General features: G+C 41.5%; 1 protein-coding gene across 1 annotated transcript in view; it reads left to right on the forward strand.

Annotated features, from left to right (window-relative positions):
• The window catches only part of CNGB3 (cyclic nucleotide gated channel subunit beta 3), a 190,713-nt gene that overhangs the window by 143,853 nt on the left and 31,416 nt on the right, over positions 1 to 15,444 (forward strand). Inside the window, exon 14 of the mRNA XM_055546721.1 lies at positions 14,201 to 14,284. Coding sequence (XP_055402696.1) covers positions 14,201 to 14,284 — 84 coding nt within the window. The remainder of the gene's footprint in view (positions 1 to 14,200; positions 14,285 to 15,444) is intronic.

Here is a 15,444-nt window from a genome sequence, read left to right on the forward strand (position 1 = left end):
TTAGACTTTTTTCTCTGAAGGCCTTCAGTTTATCGGATGAGGCCAACCCACATAATGGAGTGGACCTTGCTTTGCATGTATGCATGCTTCGTTGCTCAGTCGTGTCCAACTCTTTGTGACCCCATGAACTGTGGCCCGCCAGGCTCCTCTGCTCATGGGATTCTCCAGGCAAGAGTCCTGGAGTGGGTTGCCATGCCCTCCTCCAGGGGATCTTCCTGACCCAGGGATCAAACTCTTATCTCTTATGTCTCCTGCATTGTCAGATGGGTTCTTTACTTCTCAAAAATCATAGCTACTGTTTATTGGGTTCTGATTGCACTGTATTATCTTCTTTGCTACCTTCTCTCAGTTAATTCTCACAGCATGTCTCTGAGAAAAGTTTTATGACCCCTCATTTTACAGAAAGTAGAAACTATTTACCTGACTGAGGCCAAAGAGAGCAGGAAGCAAATTTTTACTGCACAGGCTACAGTCTTAGCAGCTCGGTGATGAGACCTTTCAGCTCCCCACCAGCCCTGTCTAGATAAGTGGTAAGATACTGAGAAAGTGTCCCCGGAGTCAAAAAACAGCAACTTAGCATCCTGCAGTGAATGTCACAGACTTAGACTCGGCACATTGATTAGTTTCACACCAGACACCTAAATTTACACACTCTTTGCTACTCTCCTACTAAGACCTTGTAGCTCAGGTGGTTTTCTCCCTCTTGTTCAAAGCAGGCAGAACTAAAGTCACAGAATTTCACTAAAACTTTGCTTCAATCAATTGTGGTGAATTAGTAAGATTTTCTCCTTCTGCATGGGGTGATCAGAGTTTCCAAAGAGCTTCGAGATGAATAGTCATTTTTTGACTTTTTTTTTTTTTTTTTTTTTTTTTTTTTTTTTCACAAAAATGGGTCTCTTTTTCCAGCCCAAACTCAAGTATTAAGCTAATAAGGAGTGATTCATTCCTATGAGGTTGGACAATTTCCCTTCCTATCTGTTGATTTATTACTTTTGTATTGATTTTTAAATATGTTTTATCAAATTAAATGCTAGGGAAATCACATTTTGTGTCTACCACTAAAGTACCAGAAATGGGAGAAAATTTAGTGAAAGTTCTGTTGCGCCACCTAGTGTGTAGAATTAAGATTGCATTCTTTAGAAACTGAAAAAGGATCCCCCTGCTTATTGGTACGGAGAGGGCAATGGCGCCCCACTCCAGTACTCTTGCCTAGAAAATCCCATGGACGGAGGAGCCGAGTGGGCTGCAGTCCATGGGGTCGCTAAGAGTCGGACACGACTGAGCGATTTCACTTTCACTTTTCAGTTTCATGCATTGGAGAAGGAAATGGCAACCCGCTCCAGTGCTCTTGCCAGGAGAATCCCAGGGACGGGGGAGCCTGGTGGGCTGCCGTCTATGGGGTCGCACAGAGTCGGACACGACTGAAGCGACTTAGCGGCAGCAGCAGCTTATTAGTAGGACTTCCCGGATCGGCTTCCCGGAAGCCGATAGCTCAGCTGGTCAAGAATCCACCTGCAATGCAAGAGACCCCGGTTGGATTCTTGGGTCGGGAAGATCCCCTGGAGAAGGGAAAGGCTGCCCACTCCAGTATTCTGGCCTGGAGAATTCCATGGACTGTATAGCCCATGGGGTCGCAGAGAGTAGGACACGATTGAGCGACTTTCACTTTCCCAGATGGAGCGGTGGTATCCATCTGCCAATGCAAGAGACACAGAGACATGAGTTCCATCCCTGGGTTGGGAAGACCCCAGGAGTAGGAAATTTCAACACACTCCAGAATTCTTGCCTAGAAAATTCCATAGGCGTCCAGGGGTTTGCAAAGAGTTGGACACGACTGAGCACACAGAGCCCCAGCTCCAAGGTAGGAAAGGAAAGACACCAAACTGAAAATGGAGGTACCACCGGCCTGTCAAGGAAAGCGCGAAGCGTCTCACCATCTGCTGCTCCGGTAACAATGCAGACTGCTTCCCAAACAGGACCCCTCAGGGGCGGCTGTGACTCGTCCTTGTGTGGCAAGCAGAGCCTGGAGAGGCTGTGATGTCAGAGACAGGAAGCACGCGGAGACGAGTTTCGTCTGTGACGGCAGACTGTGCCAGGGGTGGGATGGGAAAGGCACTTCCCCTCACCCAAGGGTCCACCTGTTCACATATTTCTTCCCAGGGGCCTGAAATCAGAGCATTACAGGAGGCTTACTACTTTTCATTTTTAACTATGTTTAACTACGGTGGTATCAGTAATACTGTTGCGGCTGCTGCTAAGACGCTTGAGTCGTGTCGGACTCTGTGCGACCCCATAGACGGCAGCCCACCAGGCTCTGCCTTCTCTGGGATATGCAGGCAAGAACACTGGAATGGGTGCCGTTTCCTTCTCCAATGCATGAAAGTGAAAAGTGAAAGTGAAGTCGCTCTGTCGTGTCGGACTCTCATCGACCCCATGGACTGCAGCAGCCTACAGGCTCCTCCGTCCATGGGATCTTCCAGGCAAGAGTACTGTAGTGGGGTGCCATGGCCTTCTCCAAATACTGTTGCTAGACTTGTTGAAAGTATTCTGACGTTGAGCTTATAACCCAGATGAACTCCACTCAGCGAAACACGCTGAGCAGTCACTCGGTCTAAAGCACCAGTGGGGTGCCTCAGACCCTGTACCCCTATGGCCACTGCTCTCCACTGCCTCCCAGAAGGCAGGCAAACTACACAAATGAGATGACATCCTTGGCTGTTGTGTGATAATTCAGTAACTCAAAACATACAAAGCGCTTATATCAACACATCAGATATAAGTACATTATTCGTATATTATGATTATTACTACTGTCCCTGAGGGATAAAACTGATTCAGCCACAGAGGAGTTTTCACGCAGGTAAAACCAGTGTGTGGTCATGCTGGGTCCTAGGAAGATGGATTAGATTCATCCTGGGGGTTGCATCCAGCTTGTGACTTCTCATGTTGACTATGATACTGAGGCTCCTAGCAAAAGAGAATTTTTGTTAGTTCTCAGGGAAAGCCTGATGGAAATGACTCTCCTCGTGTTTGCAAACATGAAGCATAGGGTTCAGTCTAAGATCACTTAGAACTCAGTAAGTTATGCCATCATAATGCCTTGCAAATTATTTATCACATTTGACTTTGCTGCTCCCAAAGCTACCAATCAATAACATGACTGGCATAGTCGATAGTATGGGCGACTGGGTTCAGAATTCCTGCCTAGATGTATCACCCATCCCTGGCTTAGTGGGAGTGCAGTTTCAGATGGGACAGAGCAAGGCCTCTTTTAACAAACACGGCTGAATTTAGAAAAGCCTTGAAGACGCTTGCTTATACTTGAGGGTGACTGAAAGTCCCAGTAGTTATATATTACTGATAGTATCTTGAGTTCTTTTTCAAATAACTTAGGGAGAATGAGCTTAGAAATGAAGAAATCCTTCAAGACTGAGAAGGTTAGCGCCCAGAGATAAATTTTACCAACTTGACAGTTGTGTTCAGAGTTTGCCGGTATTAAAAGGACTCCCTGGGTATGGGAACACTCATCTAACATATAGCTCATGTGTTGACTAAAAATAGAATTTCTCCCAACTTCATTCAAATCTCCAGGAGCCTTATTCAAATATGAATCCAATTTTATACGGCACTGAACTTCCCATTGTTGAAAAGAGAATGCTTTCTAACAACTTCATGACGGACGTCAGGCCTTATTTATTTAGTACCTGGCATGCCCCCAGCCCTGGCAAGACACCGGGGAGATGGAAGCCACTGTCTTGCCCTGTTGCTCAGAGTGCGGATTAAACAGCGCACTCCCCCCGCACACGCCCTGCTGAGTCTTCCTCCGACACAGATTCCACATGTGACCTCAGCTGAAGAGTCAATAGACGTCCTGAGCCTGTGTTCCCTCATCTAAAATCCAAGAGTGTTGACAATGTGTTAATGAATGTCAGGCCTCACAGGGAGGTTGAGAGAATTAAACAGATAGAAAAAAAAAATTAAACAAAAAATATAAGAAATACAATGTAATGCAAATGTATGATGAATACATACAAAAGTGAATATTGACACTCTCACAGGTACGCTCACTTTATAGAAAAAGGAACATTTATGAAACAATGGCTGTGTGCTGACTTTCTGAGAATCAGAAATTTTTCCTAATTACTTCTATAAAGGAAATAGAGCTGCACTATAAAGAAAAAAATGCCAACCCTGGGATGTGATTCTTTTTAAGCATATGATAATGGAACAAACTGTATCTCAAGAAAATAATCATTTGGCAGGAGAGGGGGAGGAGATAATTATCCTCAAATACATCATAAGATATAACAGCTTCATAACGCAAACTTTGTTTCACTAAGAGAGAAAGGAAGGACCTAGTCCTAAATCACAGTTGCCCCAAGGCCAGTGGCAACCTGCCCACAAAGCAATCATTAGGGTCCAGAATCAATTGATGAAGTTTAAGTTGTAGATTTTTTTCTAACACACAATTGCTATGGCCTATTTACATGAATTAATACATATTTTATGCAAGTATGTTGATAAAAATATATATTTGTAGTGGTTCATATGTTTTTCTCTGAGGAAATCCAAGACATAAGCTAAATTCTCTCCTTTTAAGTATTTGGGCGTTTCTACTGAGGAAAGCACTAATCGTTTGCTAAGTTATTTTAAGGTTTATCTCCTAGTTTCATCCAATACTTTCTGTTAATTAGGTTTCTTTAGAGTGCTTTCTGCCTGAGTTAACCTGAAAGGTAGAAGAGAAAGATGAAACGTGGTCCTTCTCGAAGAGGATTTTTGTTCCTACAACCAATCCTAGGATGTGTGTTTTGCTTTATTTTTACTATTATTAATAAAAGTTAAAGTTGAGGTCTAATCAGTTCTTCTCCCCAGTTCCATTCTCCTTTCTCCCACCCCAGAGGTGGCCACTAAGATAATTTTAAGAATAGCCTTCCAACCCTCATTTTTATTTTACTTTTTATCTATAAACAGTATCAGGCAGTATGAAGTATCTATAATCAGTGACAGGCAGTATTATTGTGTTCAGTGTTTTTTTCATAGTTGGAGTCATAGTGAACATATTCTATAGCTTGTTTTTGTGCAGAACACATTATTTGTTGAATTGAACCACATCTAGAGAGAGAGAGAGCCGGTGTGTTATTTTAACCACAGTATGCTACTGCAACCTACACACCGTCGCTACTTTTCTCTGCCCACAGATTGTTCTTTTGTTGTTTCCAGTCTTTTCAGTACTGAAAATGATACTGCCACATACATCTTTAAATTTATGGAATTAATGCCATAGGAAAACAACACAAAATAATTAATAATTCCTATTAACATAACATAACACAGTTGGGAACTTTCATCCAAGTTCATTCCAGCAGGAATTGTTTAAGGAATATAAACTTTACTTTGGCCTCCGTTCAGTTCAGTCCAGTCAGTCCGTCGTGTCCGACTCTTTGCAACCCCATGGACTGCAGCACACCAGGCTTCCCTGTCCATCACCAACTCCCGGAGCTTACTCAAACTCATGTCCATCTAGTCAGTGATGCCATCCGACCATCTCATCCTCTGTCGTCCCCTTCTCCTCCCGCCTTCAATCTTCACCAGCATCAGGGTCTTTTCCAATGAGTCTGTTCTTCACATCAGGTGGCCAAAGTATTGGAGTTTCAGCTTCAGCATCAGTCATTCCAATGAATATTCAGGACTGATTTCCTTTAGGGTGGACTGGTTGAATCTCTTTGCAGTCCAAGAGACTGCAAGGCCTACACGTTATATTGTATTTTGGCCTATATATTACAATTGTAAAAGTTAAGGCCAAAAACATCAAATTTCAAATTATGCACATTAAAATAAATGTAAGTAGATTTTTTAAAAGACCTTCTCTTTCTGATCATTTGCAATGCTGTTATTCTCCATGCTTGGTAAGTTGCTTCAGTCGTGCCTGACTCTTTCTGACCCCATGGACTGTAGCCCGCCAGGCTCCTCTGTCCATGGGATTCTCCAGGCAAGAATACTGAAGTGTGTTGCCATGCCCTCCTCCAGGGGATCTTTCCAATCCAGGAATTGAACCCAGGTCTCCTGCATTACAGGCAGGTTCTTTAACATCTGAGCCACTAGGGAAACCCATTATTCTCCATCACTTCAGTTCAGTTCAGTCGCTCAGTCGTGTCCAGCTCTTTGCGACCCCATGAATCGCAGCACGCCAGGCCTCCCTGTCCATCACCAACTCCCAGAGTTCACTCAGACTCATGTCCATCGAGTCAGTGATGCCATCCAGCCATCTTATCCTCTGTTGTCCCCTTCTCCTCCTGCTCCCAATCCCTCCCAGCATCAGAGTCTTTTCCAATGAGTCAACTCTTCATATGAGGTGGCCAAAGTACTGGAGTTTCAGCTTCAGCATCATTCCTTCCAAAGAAATCCCAGGGCTGATCTCCTTGAGAATGGACTGGTTGGATCTCCTTGCAGTCCAAGGGACTCTCAAGAGTCTTCTCCAACACCACCACACTTCAAAAGCATCAATTCTTCAGCGCTCAGCCTTCTTCACAGTCCAACTCTCACATCCATACATGACCACTGGAAAAACCATAGCCTTGACTAGATGAACCTTTGTTGGCAAAGTAATGTCTCTGCTTTTGAATATGCTATCTAGGTTGGTCATAACTTTCCTTCCAAGGAGTAAGCGTCTTTTAATCTCATGGCTGCAGTCACCATCTGCAGTGATTTTGGAGCCCAGAAAAATAAAGTCTGACACTGTTTCCACTGTTTCCCCATCTATTTCCCATGAATTATTCTCCATAGGTATAAAAAATTGAGAGTTACCTTCATCGCAGTGATAGTCATTCCTGCTGGAATGAACTTTGATGAAAGTTCCCAACTGTGTTATGTTAATATGAATTATTAATTAAGTGTTGTTTTCTTATGGCAATAATTCCATAAATGTAATGAAAAGACTGGAAACAACAATAGCACAATCTGTGGGTAGAGAAGTCATGCTTAAGCTTTAAGAACTTCCAAATATATTTCTAATGAATTTTCTCTAAAATATCGAAAACATGAACTTTCTTTAGTGGGATAGATCTTAAAATACTGTTTTTTCCCTAATAGAGTCCTGAGTGATCATAACACCAATTTCTGAAATGAAATTTCTCTGAATCAATGACAGCACTGAAAGAAACAGAACACTTGAGCCGTAGAGTTAGAGAAGCTTTACTAAAAGCAAAATAATAAATTTTAGAAAGAAATTAATGTTTGTCATTTGCCTTAACAAATACGATAATCTGAGACATAGTAGGAATAAAGACAACATAAATAAAAATTATACATTTTGCTCTAAGCAAATATATAACAAAGAAAGAAGCAGTACATTTCTCTCTCCCTCAAAGGACCTTTGCATGTCTTTTCAAATATAAATCACACTCATCAAATGACTCAGCTTTGTGGCCCACATTAGCGCCTTCTTCCCATCTCCCCTGTCTCCTGTCTGCACTCCCAGGCAGAAGTAAGTGCCCCCGCCTCTGAAAAGTTTTATGGATATTTACATGACATAACTTACAGCATGATTAACTTTTACCACAAATTACTGTTTTTCTGTTTACTTAAAACATTATTCCCAACTAGACTCACTCTCTTTCACCTCTGATTGGACCAAGGGCGTGGTTCATAGCAGCTTCTCGTCATTACATTACGTGTTGGACTGTGTTAAGAAGGTATTCCTATTGGCTTCAGCCTTTCTCTCTATTCAAGAGAACCCAAAGCTATAGCTTCTCAAATAAATTGTTAAATCCCAGCTTCAAGTTCATCTGAATGCTTCTAACCCATGGCTATTTGAAAATACTTCAATCATAAATCATTAACTTTCCTTATCAGTCAAGCAAGCCTGAGGTGTAAATTTTATATGGATCTAGGTCAAGTGTTTGCTATTGAAATTATTATGGAAACCTATGATTGCTAATGGAGAAGGCAATGGCACCCCACTCCAGTACTCTTGCCTGGGAAATCCCATGGATGGAGGAGCCTGGTGGGCTGCAGTCCATGGGGTCGCTAAGAGTTGGACACAACTGAACGACTTCACTTTCACTTTTCACTTTCATGCATTGGAGAAGGAAATGGCAACCCACTCCAGCTGTTCTTGCCTGGAGAATCCCAGGTACAGGGGGCATGGTGGGCTGCCGTCTATGGGGTCGCACAGAGTCGGACACGACTGACACGATTTAGCAGCAGCAGCAGCATGATGGCTAAAGAAATGATTATCCAATCCATGAACTGGGGGTAGATACTTTGTTTTTCTACCTGGGATTAGTTATCTGAAAATAATAATGTCCCTAAAAAATGGACAAGCACAAAAAGAAAGCAGCTACATGCTAACAGTTCTGGGAGGAAAAACTAAAAATATTTGATGAAAGTCAGTTCACTCATTCAGTTGTGTCCGACTCTTTGTGACCCCATGACCCCACTGACTGCAGCACACCAGGCTTCCATGCCCATCACCAACCTCTGCAGCTTCCTCAAACTCATGTCCATCGAGTCAGTGATGCCATCCAACCATCTCATTCTTTTTCGTCCCCTTCTCCACCTGCCTTCAATCTTTCCCAGCATCAGGGTCTTTTCAAATGAGTCAGTTCTTCGCATCAGGTGGCCAAAGGATTGGAGCTTCAGCTTCAGCTTCAGTCCTTCCAATGAACACTCAGGACTGATCTCCTTTAGGATGGACTGGTTGGATCTTCTTGCAGTCCAAGGGATGCTCAAGAGTCTTCTCCAACACCACAGTTCAAAAGCATCAATTCTTCAGCACTCAGCTTCCTTTATGGTCCAACTCTCACATCCATACATGACCACTGGAAAAGTCATGTATGTAGCTTTGACTAGACAGACATTTTTTGGCAAAGTAATGTCTCTGCTTTTTAATATGTTGTCTAGGTTAGTCATAGCTTTTCTTCCAAGGAGCAAGCATCTTTTCATGGCTGAAGTCACCATCTGCAGTGATTTTGGAGCCCCAAAAAATAAACTCTCTCACTCTTTCCACTGTTACCCCATATATTTGACATGAAGTGATGGGACCTGATGCCATGATCTTAGTTTTCTGAATGTTGAGCTTTAAGCCAACTTTTTCACTCTCTTCTTTCATTTTCATCAAGAGGCTCTTAAGTTCTTCACTTTCTGCCATAAGGGTGGTGTCATCTACATATCTGAGGTTATTGATATTTCTCCTGGCAATCTTGAGTCCAGCTTGCGCTTTATCCAGCCCAGCATTTTGCATAATGTACTCTGCATATAAGTTAAATAAGACAATATACAGCCTTGATGTGCTCCTTTAACTATTTGGAATCAGTCTGTTGTTCCATGTCCAGTTCTAACTGTTGCTTCTTGACCTGCACACAGATTTCTCAGGAAGCAGGTCACATGGTCTTGTATTGCCTTCTCTGGAAGAATTTTCCAGTTTGTTGTGATCCACACAGTCAAAGGCTTTGGCATACCAGAAGTAGATGTTTTTCTACAACTCTCTTGCTTTTTCGATGATCCAATGGATGTCGGCAATTTGATCTCTGGTTCCTCTGCCTTTTCTAAATCCAGCTTGAGCATCTGGAAGTTCATAGTTCACAAACTGTTGAAGCCTGGCTTGGAGAATTTTGAGCATTACTTTGCTATTGTGTGAGATGAGTACATTTGTGTGGTAGTTTGAGCATTCGTTGGCATTGCCTTTCTTTGGGATGGGAATGAAAACTGATCTTTTCCAGTCCTGTGGCCACGACTGAGTTTTCCCAGTTTGTTGGCATATTGAGTGCAGCACTTTCACAGCATCATCTTTCAGGATTTGGAATAGCTCAAGTGGAATTCCATCACCTCCACTAGCTTTGTTCGTAATGATGCTTTCTAAGGCCCACTTGACTTCACATTCCAGGATGTCTGGCTCTAGGTCAGGGATCACACCATCGTTGTTATCTGGGTCATGAAGATCTTTTTTGTACAGTTCTTCTGTGTATTCTTGCCACCTCTTCTTAATATCTTAATAGCTTCTGTACCATTTCTGTCCTTTATTAAGCCCATCTTTACATGAAATGTTCTCTTGGTATCTCTAATTTTCTTGAAGGGATCTCTGGTCTTTCCCATTCTATTGTTTTCCTCTATCTCTTTGTGTTGATCATTGAGGAAGGCTTTCTTATCTCTCCTTGCTATCTTTGGAACTCTGCATTCAAATGGGTATATCTTTCCTTTTCACCTTTGCCTTTAATCAAATCCCTTATGATTATACAGTGGAAGTGAGAAATAGATTTAAGGGCCTAGATCTGATAGATAGAGTGCCTGATGAGCTATGGAATGAGGTTCGTGACATTGTACAGGAGACAGGGATCAAGACCATTCCCATAGAAAAGAAATGCAAAAAAGCAAAATGGCTGTCTGGGGAGGCCTTACAAATAGCTGTGAAAAGAAGAGAAGCGAAAAGCAAAGGAGAAAAGGAAAGATATAAACATCTGAATGCAGAGTTCCAAAGAATAGCAAGAAGAGATAAGAAAGCCTTCTTCAGCAATCAATGCAAAGAAATAGAGGAAAACAACAGAATGGGAAAGACTAGGCATCTCTTCAAGAAAATCAGAGATACCAGCAGAACATTTCATGCAAAGATGAGCTCGATAAAGGACAGAAATGTATGGACCTAACAGAAGCAGAAGATATTAAGAAGAGATGGCAAGAATACACAGAAGAACTGTACAAAAAAGATCTTCACGACCCAGATAATCATGATGGTGTGATCCCTGACCTAGAGCCAGACATCCTGGAATGTGAAGTCAAGTGGGCCTTAGAAAGCATCACTATGAATAAAGCTAGTGGAGGTGATGGAATTCCAGTGGAGCTATTCCAAATCCTGAAAGATGATGCTGTGAAAGTGCTGCACTCAATATGCCAACAAACTGGGAAAACTCAGTCGTGGCCACAGGACTGGAAAAGGTCACTTTTCATTCCCATCCCAAAGAAAGGCAATGCCAAAGAATGCTCAAACTACTGCACAATTGCACTCATCTCACACGCTAGTAAAGTAATGCTCACAATTCTCCAAGCCAGGCTTCAGCAATATGTGAACCGTGAACTTCCTGATGTTCAAGCTGGTTTTAGAAAAGGCAGAGGAACCAGAGATCAAATTGCCAACATCCGCTGGATCATGGAAAAAGCAAGAGAGTTCCAGAAAAACATCTATTTCTGCTTTATTGACTATGCCACAGCCTTTGACTGTGTGGATCACAATTATCTGTGGAAAATTCTGAAAGAGATGGGAATACCAGACCACCTGATCTGCCTCTTGAGACATTTGTATGCCAGTCAGGAAGCAACAGTTAGAACTGGACATGGAACAACAGACTGGTTCCAAATAGGAAAAGGAGTTCGTCAAGGCTGTATCTTGTCACTCTGTTTATTTAACTTATATGCAGAGTACATCATGGGAAACACTGGACTGGAAGAAACACAAGCTGGAATCAAGATTGCCGGGAGAAATATCAATAACCTCAGATATGCAGATGGCACCACCCTTATGGCAGAAAGTGAAGAGGAGCTAAAAAGCCTCTTGATGAAAGTGAAAGTGGAGAGTGAAAAAGTTGGCTTAAAGCTCAACATTCAGAAAACGAAGATCATGGCATCTGGTCCCACCACTTCATGGGAAATAGATGGGGAAACAGTGTCAGACTTTATTTTTTTTTGGCCTCCAAAATCACTGCAGATGGTGACTGCAGCCATGAAATTAAAAGACACTTATTCCTTGGAAGGAAAGTTATGACCAACCTAGATAGCATATTCAAAAGCAGAGACATTACTTTGCCAACAAAGTTTCGTCTAGTCAAGGCTATGGTTTTTCCTGTGGTCATGTGTGGATGTGAGAGTTGGACTGTGAAGAAGGCTGAGCGCTGAAGAATTGATGCTTTTGAAGTGTGGTGTTGGAGAAGACTCTTGAGAGTCCCTTGGACTGCAAGGAGATCCAACCAGTCCATTCTGAAGGAGATCAGCCCTGGGATTTCTTTGGAAGGAATGATACTAAAGCTGAAACTCCAGTACTTTGGCCACCTCATGCCAAGAGTTGACTCATTGGAAAAGACTCTGATGCTGGGAGGGATTGGGGGCAAGAGGAGAAGAGGACGACAGAGGATGAGATGGCTGGATGGCATCACGGACTCGATGGACATGAGTCTGAGTGAACTCCGGGAGTTGGTGATGGACAGGAAGGCCTGGCGTGCTGCGATTCTTGGGGTCACAAAGAGTCGGACATGACTGAGCGACTGATCTGATCTGATATCTTCTTTTCTCAGCTATTTGTAAGGCCTCATCAGACAATCATTTTGCATTTTTTGGGGGGGGATCGTCTTGATCACTGCCTACTGTACAATGTCACAAACCTACATCCATATTCTTCAGGCACTCTGCCTAACAGATCAAATCCCTTGAATCTATTTGTCACTTCCACTGAAATGCAATGTAAGGGATTTGATGTAGGTCATACCTGAATGGCCTAGTGGTTTTCCCTACTTTCTTCAATTTCAGTCTGAATTTGGCAATAAGGAGTTCATGGTCTGAGCCACAGTCAGCTCCTGGTCTTGTTTTTGCTGACTGCATAGAACTTCTCCATCTTTGGCTGCAAAGAATATAATCAATCTGATTTCAGTGTTGACCATCTGGTGATGTCCATGTGGAGAGTCTTCTCTTGTGTTGTTGGAAGAAGGTGTTTGCTATGACCAGTGCATATTCTTGGCAAAACTCTGTTAGTCTTGTCCTACTTCATTCTGTACTCCAAGGCTAAATTTGCCTGTTATTCCAGGTATCTCTTGACTTCCTACTTTTGCATTCCAGTCCCTTCTAATGAAGAGGATTTCTTTTTTGAGTCTTCGTTCTATAAGGTCTTATAGGTCTTCATAGAATGGTTCGACTTCAGCTTCTTCAGCATTACTGGTTGGGGCATAGACTTGGATTACTATTGTATTGAATGGTTTGCCTTGAAAATGAACAGAGATCATTTTGTCGTTTTTGAGATTGCACCCAACTACTGCACTTTGGACTCTTTTGTTGACTATGAGGAGTAGAAAGTCTAATGAAAGTAGAAAATCCAAAATCACTGTGTGAGGTGAGATTTTTGGAACATCTACAGATTTTTCTTTAACCTATGTTGTAGATAAATTTTTGGCTTCTCTGGTGGCTCAGATAGTAAAGCATCTGCCTGCAATGTGGGAGACCTGGGTTCGTTCGCTGGGTCTGGAAGATCCCCTGGAGAAGGAAATGGCCACCCACTCCAGTATTGCTGCTTGGAGAATCCCCAGGGACAGAGGAGCCTGCAAGTTACAGTTCATGGGGTCGCCAAGAGTTGGACACGACTGAGCGACTAAGCACACACACATAGATGAATTATAATTATTTAGACAGAGAACAAATATAGACATATTTTCAAACAAATCAAATTTGTTTCTTACACTACTGAAGTGAATATGAACAGTCATTTATTTAACATATATTGTTTTTATATCTCTTAAGTACAGTTAAAGAAGAGGACAAGTTGGGGAAGAAAAACATACAAGTTTGCAAATGTAATATCTCACAATAGTATGAAAGATGTTATTAAAAAGAAAAATATGTGGCAAATATTTTATATGTCAGTGTTAATATATTAATAATCAATTGTTATTACCATTACATTACCATAATCTTTAATACTTATCATTTATTAAGATTATGTTCAGTTTTACATGAGTAAAATTTTACTATTACAAAATTAGTACCACTTAACTCCCATTTAGCAGACTAGGAAAATGAGGCCATGAGATATGTAGATACGTAGCAATAAGTAGTGGAAACAGGATTAAAACCCAAATATATCTGCAGGAGTGCATGCTTAGTCACTCAGCTGTATCTAACTCTTTGTGACCCTATGGACTTTAGCCCACCAGGCTCCTCTCTCCATGAGATTTTCCAGGCGAGAATACTGGCATGGGTAGCTAGTCCCTTCTCCAGAGGGATCTAATATATCTGACCAGCATTTAAATTCTAACCATTATACTGTAGGTTTTTTTTTTCTATATTTTGTCCTAAGACAAGTCCATATCTACTGGCAACTATTATTTTAGCATCAACACAGACAAAAATCTATTAGTGTTTATTTTCACTGCTTTTTTAAATCTCTTGGAATATTTGCCTCTTAGCTGGATCAATAAGGATTACTTTTCTCTTTATTATTTGTCTTTAGGGCTGTGACATGCAGATGATTTATGACATGCTGCTAAGATTGAAGTCCGTTGTCTATTTACCTGGTGACTTTGTCTGCAAAAAGGTGAGTGCCTGCAACTTTTCAAATGCATGACTCATAAATAAATATATTTGAAGAGTTCAGATATAAATCAGGAGAACAGTTTAAACAAAATCTGCCTAGGGTGAGCTCCAAAGTATGAAAATAATCATGAGATACAATTCTGTAAAACAATAATGTGCTTTCAGAGTTCAAAACAGAATAAGACAATATGGATTTCATTACTTATAGCATATGAGTGTGGGTGGTCTGAAAAGTCGGTTTGTGTATATGGAAGTCATCAACTGTCATACCCCATTAATTCCAAATACCTTCCTTTAATTCTACCTTTTCCCTTAAGAAGTGAAAGGTGGTTCTGCCCCTTTTATGTCTTCAGCAAACTATCAGTTACCTCCATTTAGCTCACCCAGTTAGTGGATAATCAATGCCATATTTTTTAAATTTTACTGTAATTACAAAGTAATACATGGTCATTATTTTTAACATGGGAAACACTTAAAAGCACAAAGCCAAAAACTCCAGCATCCATAAATAACCACTATTAATATATTTCAACCTATCTCTTTTATGAATAGATTGATGGATAGTTAGAGCTTGTTCCATAAAATTAGCATCATACCTGCCTTATGGGTGAAACTTGCTTTGTCACGTCACAATATATCATAGGAAGTAATCTACAACCTCCTTTTTAAAGCTGCATAGTATTCCAGTCTATGAATGTATCATAATCAATTTCCAAGTGTTTGCTATTATAAATAACTCCAAAATGAGTATTTTTGCACATCTCTGATTACTAACTTAAGGGAGAGAGAAGGAATGATGACCTTGGGTTTTTCATCTTGAGACATTAAATCAGTTGTGAAGGCAACAATCAAAATTAAATGTAGAGAAAGATGAGTAGTTCAAAGAAATGAAAGGTGATCCAAAACCCTAGGGAGTTTACAGACAAGTGGGGGTAAGAAGCACTTACATCCCCAGATGATGTGGTAAATGCGGTGGGAGAAGTAAGCACAAGCTGTAGCGGGACATAGGTCGAGAATGCTTCTCCCCGGAGCGCTGGTAAGAGCTCCTGGAGAAGATGCTGGTCAAGCAAAGTCCTGAAAAATGAATCGGCATGAACCAGGAGAAAGAAGAAGCAGGAGTTCCAGATCAAGGGAAAAAGTTCACATGAGCTCAGGCAGAAA

Source organism: Bubalus kerabau, chromosome 14, assembly GCF_029407905.1.
Source record: "Bubalus kerabau isolate K-KA32 ecotype Philippines breed swamp buffalo chromosome 14, PCC_UOA_SB_1v2, whole genome shotgun sequence".
Taxonomy (NCBI): Eukaryota; Metazoa; Chordata; class Mammalia; order Artiodactyla; family Bovidae; genus Bubalus; species Bubalus kerabau.